General features: G+C 39.9%; 1 protein-coding gene across 4 annotated transcripts in view; it reads right to left on the bottom strand.

Moving 5' to 3' along the window:
- LINGO1 (leucine rich repeat and Ig domain containing 1) overlaps positions 1–16519 on the bottom strand; it is a 513120-nt gene that overhangs the window by 87865 nt on the left and 408736 nt on the right. For 2 of the 4 annotated variants that reach the window (XM_089671358.1, XM_089671357.1), the window contains one exon: positions 2870–3014. The exons of the other annotated variants lie outside the window; for them this stretch is intronic. In XM_089671358.1, coding sequence (XP_089527484.1) covers positions 2870–2905 — 36 coding nt within the window. In that variant the 5' untranslated portion in view covers positions 2906–3014. The remainder of the gene's footprint in view (positions 1–2869; positions 3015–16519) is intronic. 4 annotated transcript variants of the gene reach the window in all.

Below are 16519 nucleotides of genomic sequence, written 5' to 3'. Positions count from 1 at the left end.
TTCTCAGCTGCAGAAGGGGCTTAGAGAGCTGGGGATGGAGCCTGCAAGGGGGGATGTCAGTGGGAGACAGAGAAACAGCAGCACACTGATCTTCCCAGTGATCAGCTATGTGTGTAAGGGTGTGTGTGTGTGGGGGGGGGGGGGTGTGCCAAGTCTGACCACTGGATTAAAAAATCAAATGCAAAGAAAACTGACCACGCTGTGATGGATGTTCTTCTATGCCTGACATGATGAGTTTAAAACAGGAAAGAAGAGGGACTGGCAGGAACACCAGGTATTTCAAATAAAGGAAGCAATGCAATGAGGACAGGATACTTTTAAACACAAGTACGTGGTACAACGGACACAGGAATATGAAATATTGGGGTAACATATTCTTTAAGCTGTTCTAAGATGCAGGAATCCTCTCTGGTGCTTTTGCAAATTGACTTGCATGGGGAATAAAGCAGCTGAGATGTACACAAAACCCTGTGTTTATAAGCCCTTACAAGGTTTTGCAAGCACCAAATGGAGAACATGTATTGCTTTTTTTTCTCTGCACACTGAGAAAAATCTGAAGCTTTTATAGCAGTTAAAAACAACATAATTAAGAGCCTACAGCTGAGAAGAAAACACATTAATAGCAGAGTAACTGATGTTGTAGAGACACTCGGCAACAGTGGGCAGTTGCCTCCAAAATGGTCAGAATGCTCGGTAATGATTGTATCCGAATCAATGGAATAATTACTGGTGATGCTGGTAAATGAGGCTGTGAGATGACAGACATTAAGATGTCTTATAGGCCTTGATGTTACATTTGTACTAATTGGCTCTAGTGATACTAAACTGGACAATGAAACTTTTGCTCAGCTCTCTGCCGAGTAGGATAGTGAAATTGCAGAATACATAGACAGAGCTCCATCCATGCAGGATCCAAAATACATGTGAACATTTACCTAAATACTAGTAAAATATTAGTAATTTTACCAAAATATTTTACCTAAATATTAGTAAAATATTGGTAATTCTGTCTAGCCACTCATGAGATTCTTACATCATTGGTTTACTACAGTGCCTTGAAAAAGTCTTCATACCCCTTGAAATTTTTCACATTTTGTCATGTTGCCACCAATAGCGTCAATGTATTTTTTGGGATTTTATGTTATAGACCAACACAAAGTGAAACATAATTGATGACAAAATGAAGTGGAATGAAAATGAAAAATAGTTTTCAAAATGTTTTACAAGTAAATATCTAAAAAGTGTGGCATGCATTTGTATTCAGCCCCCCCCCCCCCGGGTCAATACTTTGTAGAACCACCTTTTGCTGCTCCTTTTGGGGATGTCTCTACCAGCTTTGCACATCTAGAGAGTGAAATTGTTGCCCGTTCTTCTTTGCAAAATAGCTCAAGCTCTGTTAGATTGGATGGAGAGCGTCTGTGAACAGCAATTTTCAAGTCTTGCCACAGATTCTCAATTGGATTTAGGTCTGGACTTTGACTGGGCCATTCTAACACATGAATATGCTTAGTTCTAAACCATTCCATTGTAGCTCTGGCTGTATGTTTAGGGTCGTTTTCCTGCTGGAAGGTGAACCTCCGCCCCATTTTCAAGTCTTTTGCAGACACAGGTTGTCTTCTAAGATTTCTCCATATTAGGCTCTATCTATCTTCCCATCAAATCTGACCAGCTTCCCTGTCCCTGCTGAAGAATAGCTTTCCCACAACATGATGCTGCCACCACCATGTTTCACGGTGGGGATGGTGTGTTCAGGGTGATGTGCAGTGTTAGTTTTCTACCATACATAGCGTTTTGCTTTTAGGCCAGAAAGTTCAATTTTGGTCTCATCTGACCAGAGCACGTTCTTTAACATGTTTGCTGTGTCCCCCACATGGCTTCTCACAAACTGCAAACGGGACTTCTCCAGAGTTCCTCCAGAGTTACCATGGGCCTCTTGGATGCTTCTCTGATTAATGCTCTCCTTGCCCGGCCTGACAGTTTAGGTGGATGTCTTGGTAGGTTTTAAGTTGTGCCACATTCTTTCCTTTTTCGATGATGGATTAAACAGTGCGCCATGAGATGTTCAAAGCTTGGGATATTTTATTATACCTAACCCTGATTTAAACTTCTCCACAACTTTATCCCTGACCTATCTGGTGTGTTCCTTGGCCTTCATGATGCTGTTTATTCACTAATGTTCTCTTACAAACCTCTGAGGGCTTCACAGAACAGCTGTATTATACTGAGATTAAATTACACACAGGTGGTCTTCATTTACTAATTAGGTGACTGACTTCTGAAGGCAATTGGTTCCACTAGATTTTAGTTAGGGGTATCAGAGTAAAGGGGGCTGAATAGAAATACTCGCCACACTTTTCAGATATTTATTTGTAAAAAGATTTCAAAAAACATTTATCATTTCCCTTCCACTTCACAATTATGTGCCACTTTGTGTTGGTCTATCACATAAAATCCCAATAAAATACATTTACATTTTTGTAACATGACAAAATGTGGAGAATTTCAAGTGGTATGAATACTTTTTTAAGGCACTGTATATTGCCAGAAAGTGACAACACTATTCTGAGCCTGTAGCTTTGCAATTTCACCTAATTCAATGCAGCCTGCTCACTGGTTGATGAATCAGCATTACTACACTTGTGACGTCATCTTTCTGTTCTCCCAAGTGTCTGAAACATGATAGGGTAACAACATTTTGGAATATCTGCATGGGCTAGGAGACTTTGTCTCTTTAGGATGTTTATATATTCTTGGTAAAACTATGGTTTAAAATGAGATAAGCAAATAAGTTTGTGAGCAAGGCAAATTCAACAAATCTAATCTTTACTGGCAAATCACAAATTTTCAATTCATCTGAATATGTACTTACAAATGTTCCTGATCTGCAGAGTATCATGAAATTCATGGAACTTGATTGCCTTGATTCATGAACAGCATAATTATCCACAGAGGCACGTACGCAGTGAATCAAAAATGAAGAAAAAGATGTGGTTCATGGATCGATGTGCTCATCTCTGGTGAGAACAAGAACAGATAATTGGGTCTTCACTTGTGTCAAGTACTACAAACACCTTGTGACTATCCCTGTTTTGAAAGATCAGTCCTAAAAGACGTGGAGGTTATAGAACATACTTAGATGCTCTAACGCAGAGGTGTCAAACTGGCGTCCCTCCAGCTGCTGCAAAACTACAAGTCCCATCATGCCTCTGCCTTTGGGAGTCATGTTTGTAACGGTCAATCTTGCAATGCCTCATGGGACTTATAGTTTGGCAACAGCTGGAGAGCCACCAGTTTGACACCCGTGCTCTAGCGGATGTGGGCAGGGCTCGCTCAGATCTGGGCACAGTTAGGCTTGCCCTACATTATTTTTTTCAATAATATTTATTGAACAAACTATCGATTACACATGTATACATAACACATTTAGCTGCTATAACAATATACAGTGATAGAATCCAACAAAGGATTACAATGGGTCCATTGTGCTAATATACAAAGTAGAAGCCTGTGTAAACCCATCAATAAAGCATTGTAGGTAGGTCAACAAAATTTTTTTTCCAACTAAACAATCAGGAATCAACACATTTCAAAAGTGGGAACAGGTGTGGGAAGGGAAGAAGGGAAAAAAGGGGGGGGGGGTAGGGAGCTGAGTGCCTTTGGGTTACCCAGAACATGTGTCAGTTTGGCAGCGAAAATAACGTCTTCAGAGATCCATTACAGTTTGCCAGTAAGAAATGGGAGACCAATGGATCCCAGATTTTATTAAATTTAGGCATGGAATCAGTAAGTTTTGTTGTCAAGTTTTCATTTGAAAATGTGTTGTGTATTCTATTCTTAGTGAGAGAGTTGTGGACAGATAAGCTTTTGCAGTTGTTTTCTTAGCTGCCATCAGATATGTCATCAATTTAAATCAGTGTCTTGGAAACCCATCTGGCTTAAATTAAGGCTTGAATGGAAATTTGACAACCTAATAATGGCAACAACATATCATTGTCATAGGTATTGGACTACCGGCCATGTCCACCAAATATACAAGTATGTACTCTGGCCAGGGAAACCCTGGAAGCAACATCCCATACTTTTTAAGATAAGATAGGCCAGCTGGGAAGGGACCAAATACCAGCGGTACAAGACTTTATAATTAGTTTCCAGTGCTAAGACATTTTGCAAACAAGACTTAGCAGTCTCCCAAATTATAAACATTGTTCCTGTTCAGTAGTGATATTAAGATCTTTAACCCCTTTTTGCATATAAAAATGAAGTGGTAAAGAAGGACCACCAAGCAGTAAGCTGTACGACAAAGAGATCAGTCTTGGGGAATGGAGGTCACTTCAACATAAGTGTTCAAAAGAAGTCAAGGCTGTCTTATCTAATTTGGGATTCATTTTAGAGTTAACAAAATTTTTACTTGTAAATATATATTTTAATTTGTAAATATCAGAATAATTCGAAATTGGGAAAGTTATAGGGAGCCTGCAGGGCAGGAAATGACTTTATCCCCTTAGTAGTGGCAAGATGATGGAACCATGTGATACCGAGTCCGGTCCATTGTCTGAAAGCACCTTCTGATCTGGGATGAAGGAAGGATTCCAAAGAAACGACAGCAGATGCAAGTGTAATGACATATGGCTACCTGAATATTTAAGGATGTTCCAACATTTCAAAGAGTGGACTGTGACGGGTTTTGCAGGGTGTTTGGAAGAAGCCACAAGTTATCCATACCCAATGGGTCACAGTCAACTGCTTCAAGCGTCACCCATGATGGTGTTTAAATGAAATATGACATTTGGCTAGTTGGGCTGTTTGGTAAGCCTGGTAATATTTTTGTAAGTGTGGGACACTCAAACCACCGTGGGTTCTGGGTTGGTATAAGGTGTTTTAGGACAATCTGGGTCTAAGATGCTTCCAGATAATTGCATTTATATTCTGCAATAAAGACCCTGCCTGTTCGCAAGACTGGTGCATGAGCATCTGTTGTCAAACTAAAATCCCTGCATATTTCCAAGATCTTCCAATGTTAGGTATTCCCTATTCTGGGGTACTGTAAGCAGTTAAGTCCCTCTGCAAAAAAAGCATAAACAATATCAGGACTAGTGGAGATATTCAGTGACCAGAAAAGTGTACAAAGCCACATATAATATAATTTAAAGACAAGAGGAAACATTTTGTCCCATATATTTCTAAAGGAATTAATCCTTTCGATGTTCCTTTTTGTGGCATTTTTATGATATCTGGTAATATTTGTTAGACCAAATGCCTTCTAAGGTTGTCCAAGCTCTGTTGGTCAAGATATTTCTGTCCCTAGAATGTCAGCTCTGACATCAGCAGTACATTGGGAGTAAAATTATTCTCTCTAAAGTAGTTTTAGGCTTTATGCACACAGGCATAGTAAAATACTGCAAACTATACTGAAGCTGGCAGAAAAATCCAGAGTCAAAAATGCTCATTTTGGCAGGTAATTACATGCATTTATGCACATCTACAGGCGTTTAGAAGCATATTCACGTAAACTCATTCTTAGAGCTAGAATATTAATTTATTCTAGCCGCTAGAATGAATAAACGTGCATAAATGCTTATGTGTAAAATACGTCAGTACGTTTCTCTTCAAATCCCTTTTTTTTTCTTTTATCCACCTGAACGCTGCTTCAAAATACAAATCTAATTGCCACAATGTGCATGGCAAGAAAAAAAAATGCATCTAAAAGTGGCATTTTTCTTTGCCTGTGTGCATAGACCAAAGATGTATGGAATGCTAAATAAAGTTTTAGTAAACAGAGCTTCCTTGCATTACATGTAAAACAGAGAGAGACACAGAGGTGACACGAAAACTGTACATATTATACATGTGGAGATTTCGTGAGAAAAGTCTGCAGATCTCTATCATAAGCAAATCCCTTCTCTCTTTTCCACCCCGAGGACAAAGTCAGGGAGACTTGATAAAACAATCGATCGATAAAGCGAAAGGAGTGCGTGAAGAATGTGCAAGAGAGAAAGCAGGAGGGGGAAACAGAGAGCAGAGGGAAAACAAAGAGAGGAGGTAGAAAAAATGGAACAGAAGTGGAGGGAGAAGAAGAAAAAAAAAAGATGGGAAGAAGAAAGGAAATTCAAGCCCAGGGAAATACAAGGAGAGTCAAGGAATAACCACAGAAATGAGAAAATGTATGCAGGATCAGCACCTAATATACAGCCAGATAAAGTATTATGTCTGAACCTATCACAGCATGCCAATAATGCAACCACTTGAAAGCAAGCAAAGCCTCTTCTTACTGTATGCCACTGAAATTGACAGCAAATATGAGGCTGTTGCCCACAGCCAATCGGATTTCTCTTTCTAGAAAAACAAATGAACGTAGATTTTTACTCTATGTTTTTATAAGCTATCTGCTATGTGTTCAAAATCAATTGTGGGTAGACAATCTTATAGACAGTTTTTCAAATTTTGGTAAATTGTGAAATGGTTACCGCCTTTGTCTTGTCTATTTGCCACCTATGTCCTTGATGAGAAAAGCTTTTCCATACCTTGTCGCTGTGTTCATTGTTACCTGGACAGATACAGACAGATACAAAGGGGTGACATCATCACAGTATTTAAGAACTGTCATTGAGACGCAGCTGTTAGACGGTGGGTGCCAGCGTCGAGAGCGCAGTTTTTTTTTTGGGGGTCGGTGGTGGCAGCGGGCTTCATGATTGACATCTGATCTTCTTCAGGGGAAATTTTTTAAATTCTTGTTTTTATTAAAGGATTTGCAAAGACTGTCTCCTGTCATTTTTACACTTCACTTTTTTTTTTTGTGAATGGGTAGTGGTACCATGTACCACATACTCATTCACATGGGGGGGCTGGGATCTTTGGGGCCCCAGATTCCAATAAGTCCCCCACCCGCAGACCCCCACAACCACCGGCCAGGGTTGTGGGGAAAAGGCCCTTGTCCCCATCAACATAGAGACAAGGTGCTTTGGGGGGGGAGCCCGCCTGCCCCAAAGCACCTCCCCATGTTGAGGGCATTTTGCCTGGTATGGTTCGGGGGGGGCATTCGCTCACCCCCCCCCTTTCCTGACATGCTGGGCTGCATGCATTGGAAAAGGGTCTAGTTCAGATTTTGGGGGGCCACCAGTTTTTTTTTTTAATTTTAGGGGGTTCCCCTCAAAATCCATACCAGACCCGAAGGACTTACATGGATGGGAGGGGGGACCCCACACTGTTTTCTAAAAATGTTTTTAATTGTCAGGCAATGCCAGCAATTTTTTGGACATTCACAGCTGAAACATGAAAGAATGTTTCACTACTAAAATACTGCATGACTTAATAATCTAACTCATGCGATGTTTTAGTAACTGAGCGATATCTTACCACATACTCAGATGTGGTAAGACACCGCTCAATAAATTGTCCCTGTTCGAAGTTCAAACAGGAACTTTTGGTAGGTTCGAATGTTCGACCGCGAACCGAACAGGAGGGTGTTTCGGTCCATCACTACTGCCGATTGACCACATGTTAAACATTCTTATTATAGAATTATCTCTATCACACCCTGCTGGAACAAGTTTAACACAGCATGTGACTAATGAAACGCTATTGCCAAGGGTAGCCTTGGAATTATTATTCACCACGTCTCATAAATATAAGAGGAACACCTCCATCCCAAAGGGGCTGCACACAAAAAACTCTGGGATTTTTAAGGTGAGTACTCTCCCAGAAAATTGATTATCAGCACTAAATATATAGATAAAAATTAAAACGTATTGTTCTTGACTCAACCTGAAAACACAGTACGGTCATTTTTAAAACATACAAATCAATAGTAAAAACATTAGGATGTAACACAAACATAGAAACAGAACCCCATATATTTTTTTAGCTTAACCACAGATTCCTCATGCAAAAGGTACGTTCTTCTCCCTGGGAGCAGGCCATAAATTTGGCCACCCAAATATGAAATACACATGTGCATAAAAAAATGTTGTGTGTTACCTATATACAATAACTTTTGTGTGTTATCTATATACAATTATCTATCTATCTATATATATAATCTCTATCTAATGTTAATATTACATTTTTTGAGAAACTACTCACTCTAAAAATCCCAAATTTTTTCTGTATACTGCCCCTTTGGGACGGAGGTGTTTACAACATGTGACTAAGCTAATACACTCCATGCTTAGAGAACATTTGCCAGCACACAGCTGCCTAAAATTCACTAAAGGATCACAAAAATAGAAAATAGAAATTTGAAAAATATGTTTATTTATATGTTTTTTACAACAGTGCAAAAATCAATAAAATAGTGTATGGCCAGCTTCAAAAAGGGATCCAAGTGGCCACTGCAGACCTGCTTCTGAAAATTGTACTGCCCGATTATCATGCTGATCCAGTGGTATCAATACTTCCTGAGTTACTGGCCAGAACATGTATCCAGACAGTGAAGGCAGAATGTGACATCTGCATACTCCCTCCAGATCAATGACTCACAAAGTATTGAAGCCAAAGCATAAGCAATGGCAGACAGGGAATTAGCATTTTCAGAATGGCTGATTTATAAAGAGAACCGTTGCCCATGGCAACAAATTATGTTATCTCTTATTTTCTTATTAACATTGCTATGAGAATAAAATACAGACTATGATTGGTTGCGAGAGTTATTGAATTTCCACTTGTCATTTTGTGATCAAAATGAATAAATATGAAAGGCCAAACAGAGAATATATGTAGGAATGAGAAAGGTGGATCGAGAAATGTTTGTTTCTATGTGCCATATAAATATGGAAACATGGAAGACTGTGGTTTGTCTAACTGCCACTTTTGCTGGTCAACTTTGTATGTTAAAAGAATATGTAAAATAACAAACTTACTGGCCAGATCGCCAGGTGAAAATAAAGGCAAAAAAATAAACTAATGTAGCCACCACATCTAAGAATTAGGGCTTGTTCACACTTGACTATTTTACCAACGCTTGCCAAATGCCCCTATAGCGTTTGGCAAGCGCTGGTCTGGCGTTTGCGGAGCGTTTTTTAACGCTCGGCAAATGCTCCACAAACGCTGCATGCGCGGTTTAGCGGAGGTTCCTAGGCATTTGCCGAGCGTTAAAAACGCCCCACAAACGCCTATAATGAAGTTTAAATGGTGTTACCGCTCCGCAAATGCCCCGCAACCGCGTCGCAACCGTGCCGCAAACGCCACCATAGACTAGAATAGGAGGCTTCAACGCCTCCTGACTCAACCAGAGGCGTCTGTTTTGCCACAACGCTAACGCTCCCGTTAGAACAGTACCATGTGCTGCAATGTGCAGAATTGTCTGAGGCGTTTGGGAAACGGTAAAAACGCTTCCCAAACGCCTTTCTGCCGCCTGCACACAACGCTAGTGTGAACGTAGCCTTAGTGAGTTGAAATATATAACATTTTTGTTTTAGGGCTCGTTCACACTTGGCTGTTTTGCCAATGCTTGCCAAACGACCATATAGCGTTTGGCAAGCGTTGGTCCGGCGTTTGCGGAGCGTTATTAACGCTCGGCAAACGCTCCGCAAACGCCGCATGCGCGGTTTAGCGGCAGTTTCTAGGCGTTTGCCGAGCGTTAATAACGCCCCACAAACGCCTATAATGCAGTTTGAGTGGTGTTACCGCTCCGCAAACGCCCCGCAACCGCGTCGCAACCGCACCGCAAACGCCGGCCGGGCGTTTGCGGAGCGGCACCATAGACGAGAATAGGAGGCTTCAAAGCCTCCTGACTCGTCCAGAGGCATCCGTTTTGCCGCGACGCGACACGACGCAAACGCTCCCGTTAGAACAGCACCATGTGCTGGAATGTGCAGAATTGGCAGAGGCGTTTGGGAAGCGGTAAAAACGCTTACCAAACGCCTCTCTGCCGCCTGCACACAAGGCTAGTGTGAACGTAGCCTTAGAGTTTTATTCCCACTTTAAAGTTTTCCATCATGTCCTCCTTTCCTTTCTTTTCCAGAGTCTACATGGTATAATCTAAACACAAAAACAAAAATTGATTATACTGCAGCTTTGTGCAGAAGATTCACACACCGTTTGTCTTTTGGGACTGTTTTTTTGCGACTGTTTGTTGTTTTTTGAAACTTATTTGCTGTTCATTTTTTTTCCCCATTGATTGCATTGTTTTTTCATATATGCTTTATTGCATTCACTTATTGGCCACATTTATGTTTGGTCACTTTTTTATGTCACTTTTTGATCGCCATTTGACAATATTTTTCCCTCATTTATCCACTTCACACTTGATGTTTTCTTGTCACTATTTGGCCACGTTTCATTTCATTTTTTGTCATTTCCTTATGCCACTTTGTATGCATCATCGACAGCGTTTTTGGTTCTTTCATATGTCATCCTTTAGGTTACGTATCCAGTGACATTTTTTGTTCTTGCATTCACTTTTTGACCACGTTTTTCTCCTTGTTACCACTTGTTACACATATTGTGGATTCACACCTGTGGATATTATTGTGCACACTAGTTACATGTTTTATGTGGATTATTCACTTATTTTCTGATTTATGGGATTGTTCACTCATTTATCAGTAGTTTTATGTGTCATTGTTTATTGAGGTTCACTCATTCTTAGGGCAAGTATCGCAGCACCATTTCTCTCACTTATTGTCTTTCACCATTTGATTATAGTTAGGTGTTAGCAGCCACTTCATTTTGGACTTAGTCCATTTGGCAGCGCAGTGTGTTTTTTTTCCTTTTTTCTTGTTGTATACTGCAGCTTACCAAACCTTAAATGTGATGGCTGCATGTGTTTTCTTTTTTAGTTTTTTTCATTTTCACCTAGTGGTTGAATATTTGTAAAATATTCAAACCACGTGGTGGATTAGCAGTTAGCTGCGTTGCCTTTGGTCTTTGGTTTAATTGCAGAATATGTTGGCATTGCATACATGAATAAAATTAAATGAAAACCAAGCTGAACATCAGTGACTTTATAGCAACTGTAAATGTGTCTACGCGGGGAAACTGCCCAAGCTGGATGACTGACAGAAAACTGGGCAAGTCAACAGACACAGGTGTACGACAATTTATGCATAAAGCATCATTTCGCTGAATAAAGTACACTGTCATTCTCTCAATATTCCCTTAACTGATGCATGTATAGCTAGATTTATTGGTCAGGTGTCAGAATGCAGATGCAGCGTTAATTACATGTTAACACATCCAGGCATCTTTCTAGGCAATAGTTATTTGTGATACACTGCTGCAGGGTGACCATCTATTTGTTCCAGTTTATACTCTCAGTATCAGTAAAAAAAACTAAACTGACACATAAAAACAGAATCATTTACTAGGACAATGCGGTTAACACCATAAGTCTTCACTGCCCCCAGCATCTGCGCTGGTCCCTGCTGGAAAATTCGGAGGTGAAACACCTTGAAAATACCTTCACAATTGATCTAATCTTACTTGACATTATCCAAGTATGCCAGTGTAATCCAGGATTACTATTTAGTCTGCATCATGCTATGTTTTGTTATCTTTGCCTATGCCCATTACCCATTTGATGCTGACATTATCGAGAGTGTGATACATAAATGTGAATGGGGCGCTTCAGTGGTATGCATGTTTTCATGTTCTTTAAAGGAGCTCACTTTTGAAGATACATTAAAAAGTTGAAATGGCTTTGAGAAGATTCACAAATATGTATCGAAACATTTTTTATGGCATTATAGAAGCTGAATATATTGCAGATAAAGCTCTAATCCCAATGGGAAATATTTTTTGCACATAACAATCTTCCCGTTAGCTGTCTCATGAAAGACTATGCAGGCAGCCTGTTTTTGTTAGCTGAATAAAACAAGACTACACCGAAAATATAAATGCAACATCAAAGTTTCATACATTTACCTACCATAAAATATGTTACATAGGGGCGCTTTGATCCAGGGTTTGTGGTGGCAGTTTTTCTCTTGTTTATCTCCTTTTTGTTGGCGTATCTTTACCCTTTTTCCTAACAGGTCATGTGTTTTTACTCCCTGCAATGTTACTAACAGACAGTAGCTTTTTGTTTATCTGGGTGGCATGAGTTATTCATTTTGGCTTAAAATTCTAAAAGCAGAAAAATGTTCAGCATATGCCAAAAAAAATCCACACATGATCTGTAATATGCTTTATCAACAGCCACATAGTTGAAAACCAATATTCTGGTCAAAAGTAAGAAAAACAGGATATTTAAACAGAAAAAAAAACTGCGCTTAGTGTTCAAATAACCATGTAAGTGAACTACAGCTATACTCAGAAACACAAAAATACAAGTGTTAGCTCTCATAAATCCCAAACTGTTGCACTATTTAGAAATAAACTCAATTCAAACCATCCAATGAAATAAACTAGTTGCAAAAATGCAAATATGTCCAATGTATCGTATACCAAAATCAGTATATATAAAATAAATACCACAATAGTAATAAGTCCATTAGTGCAGCCCTTCTCAACCAGGGTGCCCAGGCACCCTGGGGTGCCTTGAGGCTTCTTCAGGGGTGCCTTGGCAAAATGTCTAAAATTTTCCCATAACTTGTATGCAATTCAGGGGGTGGACTAAGCCTGCCTTTAAGTTACAAAAAGCATTTTGTACAAAAAGCCATCATTTTTGTTGTGCACCATTACGACCTTATAACCGGTGGCATCCTGACAATCAATGATATCATCAATTGATAAGGAGGATGTCATCTGCCTGCACAGCATCCTAGTTTGACCCTCCCCTGCCCTTCTCCATCAGTGCTGGGGTCACATTAGCTCAGTGATAGAGAAAAACTGAGAGAGAAGAGAAACACTGGACAACTAGTCAGTACCAGTGTGCAAAAGTGTATTTGCTATGGAAGAATAAATCACCTCTAATTTTGGGTGTCCTACATGTATGGATGTTGCTGCGTGATATAAAACTAGTAGAATAGTTTTTTACATTGTAGATCGGGGTGCCCTTTTAAAATTATGGACAGTCTAGAGGCACCCTATTTTAGAATGGGGTGCCTGAAGACTATCCATAATTTTAAAGGGTGGCTTGACTGAAAAAAGGTTGAGAAACACTGTATTAGTGCAACATCTCAACTGAAGAGCCACAAGTGAATCCCACCACCATGCCACACACAGCCTCTTAACAGAGAAAAGGACCCAAAGTTATAGGTGGCCTATACAAGCTGAGAGGTGGGTGGACCTTGCAGCAGTGGATCTTCCAATCTGGGGAGCCACAGAGCGCACCAACGGGAGATAAAGCTCTATATCTCTAACATCTCTTCTGCTCCAATGGTGTTAAGCCTGTAAAAGGTGACATCCTCCAATAGTGTAAAACTGCTTAATTTATTTGGCAAAAAACTGTATCTACTTACAAAATGTCCAAAATAATGCATATATCAATTCAGCATACAGAGCTGCTAGTATTGGCTCCAGCGTGCGCAATGACGTCAGCACAGGCTCTGCCATTACTTCAAGGTTCATACACCTCTGAACATGTATAGACCACCTATAGCTGTGTGTGACATGGTGGAGGGATTCACTGGTGGCACTTCAGATGAGATGTTGCACTAATGGACTTATTACTATTGTTTTACATGTGGTGTTTATTATATATATATATATATATACTGATTGTGGCATACTACACAATGGACATTTTTACACCTTTCCAATTATTTTATTTTATTGAATGGTTTGAATCGAGTTTATTTCTTACACAGTGCACAGTGAGAAAAACTGAATAACAAAAGGTTATATTTCTAGTCAGAAATTACTGTTTTTCAAAATGCCTGTTGATTCTGTCAGAAATCTAATGAGCTAATAACTTACTGGGGTTGATTTACTATATCTGGAAAGTGTAAAATCTGGTGCAGCACTGCAAACAAACCAGCTTCCAGGTTTTATTGCCAAAGCTTAAGTTAGAAGCTGATTGGCTACCATGCACAGCTGCACCAGGTTCTGAGCACTCCAGTTTTAGTAAATCAACCCCATTGTTTTCCGCTGTTGTGTTCATTGTTAGCATTTACATTGTTCCCTGTTTTCTCTGTGGATTACAGAACATCTCCCCGATATTCTATAGAGAAAAGGAGAGAGGGCTGTAGTTATGTCCTAGGATGAAAAGACTGTCCCTCCATTAATACAGTGCAGTGAGAGGGCATTGTCACTCCAGGACAGGAAGGGTGTTACTGGTAGGATCACCAGGTAAAAATAGACAGGAAAAACACTGAAAAAAATAAAACAAATGCAACCATGGCATTTAAGGGCTAGTACTCTGCAATAATATTACATTCTTTTTCTTGGGTTTAGATAAGCTTCAACTCCATACCAACACAACTCCAACCACCCAACTGTACAGAGCTCAGTAATGATCTGTTGATGCTTAATTTAATGCCAATGCCAATCACCCTCTAAAATAAAACACATATCGACTTGCCAACTTTATTCAGCTCTACATATAAATAAGGGAGAAAAGATACAGCACTGCTAAAGCTTGCTAACACAATGTGAATTTCTGTTTTTTGCTCATGCACAGTAAAATTACAACTGAATAATATAAGAAAAAAAATAACAGAACACTATAGAAGGGGTTAACCAGAGATTAAACAAGATTTGGTGCACAAAAATAAAACATATTTTATATAAACTACATTATAGCTGCTAGGCTGGAAAGGTATTACTTATGCAAAGATGTTATCATCATTAACTCAAATCTGTCTCATTATGCAAACATTTTAATTAAACAAATCTGGCAAGCAGACATAGTTGTCCACAGCCACAAATAGAGGAAGCTGGCACAAATGTTCAGTCAATCTCACTTTTTAGGCCCCCTTCTACCAGAATTAAACACCACCCGATGCTCCATCCAGTTTAAGCAAAGGTATATTTGCTACCGATCTTGCTGTGTCCCTCTGGAGTAGATTTACTAAAACTAATGCACTCAAAATCTGATGTAGCTGTGCATGGTAGCCAATCAGTTTCTAACTTCAGCTTGTTCAATGAAGCTTTGACAATAAAGTAAGCTGATTGGTTACTATGCTGAGTTGAAGCAGATTTTGCACTCTTCAGTTTTAATATTTTAGTGTCTCTCGTTCAGCCTCAGTTATGATGTCCTACTTATTACTCTGCCAAGGCAACATCTTCCACTGTGCTAGTCCTCAAGCTGCAGTTTTGCCTCCTCATGGTCCCTTCTTGTGCTGTTCTTCCTACCACAGTTCCTCTAATGTCCACATCCACAGTGCCAAACTTCAAATCCTCATCTGTTCACTCCACTGCCCCAGCCTCAATGGACGTCATCTCTGGTTATATCTCCACTGCTTATTTATCTACTGAACTCTAAGCCACTGCATATATTCCAGTCCAGTGTACTGGTCTCAGCTGGCTTGGCTTAGCTGGGCCACATCCTCTTCTAATTCTGACACACCTGCTCACCATAGAAGCTTGCATTCATGTTTATATGGCAGATGGAATGTCCAGCCCAGCCAGCAAATTAGGTATATGTCAATAAATCATTTCAAACCTGAAGACAGCCTTTGTCTTCGCTGACTAGGTGAATGATAGCTAGACTATATCAATGATAATGTTATTGTACTCCCTACTTCAACATTGTAACTCCTTCCTCATTGGCCTACCATCACAGGCTATCCCCTCTTCAGTCTATCATGAATGCTGCTGCCAGACTTATCCACCTTACTAACCGTTCCATGTCTGCCAGCCCTCTCTGCCAATCCCTCCACTGGCTTCCCATTGCCCAATGGATACAATTCAAAACATTAACAATATCATATAAAGCCATTTATAACTCTACCCCAAATTACATCAACATTCTTGTCTCCAAATATCACCCAAACCGTACTCTCCGCTCCTCACACGACCTCCTTGAACTATCTTGCTTTGCATGTAATGAGTCTATCTCATATATTAGTTTCACCTTTTAAGTTCCATTACTGAAAGAAATTAACTTTTGCACGATATTCTAATTTTTTGAGTTTCACCTGTATAATAAGCCATATAAATGACAAATATAATAATGAACAACTCAGAAAAAATTGATTGATGACTGGCAAAGGTTGTTTGATTGCACCCAGATACCCACTACCAACTTCTCATCTCCAAGGCAGCCATGGAGGGGTTACCAACATTAAACGATATGGTGCATTTCCAAAGAAGAAACCGCTATTTCCATGTTTTGTAGGATATAATATAAGCTTTGTCTGGGGGGGGGGGTCTAATACAGGTAATAGGAGGTACTACTTACCTTACTCCACATTTCCTGCTGCTTCTGATAGTGACAGCCAGTTCCTGGAGGCCACTCCTTTTCTTTAGCTGTGTCGCCAATCCTCTTGCCAACATCATTACATAAAATGCAGGACCGACAATCATCGGTGGTCCTACATGATACATGATCACTTTGAGCAACTGCCCACAAACCGGGGCAAGGGGGGTAGAAAACCAGATGCAATATGGTAAGTAATCCATTGTTTTAGATCCACCTGGATAAAACAAGCATTACTTTTGGATGTTTCTAAACAATTTTTGTGTTCCAGCATCTTCTGCT

Source organism: Staurois parvus, unplaced genomic scaffold, assembly GCF_062004578.1.
Source record: "Staurois parvus isolate SC_StPar_1 unplaced genomic scaffold, SC_StPar_1.0 ptg000105l, whole genome shotgun sequence".
NCBI classification, from domain to species: domain Eukaryota; kingdom Metazoa; phylum Chordata; class Amphibia; order Anura; family Ranidae; genus Staurois; species Staurois parvus.
The sequence above is the reverse complement of the archived record's forward strand: the minus strand, read 5'-3'. Positions and strand labels throughout refer to the sequence as shown.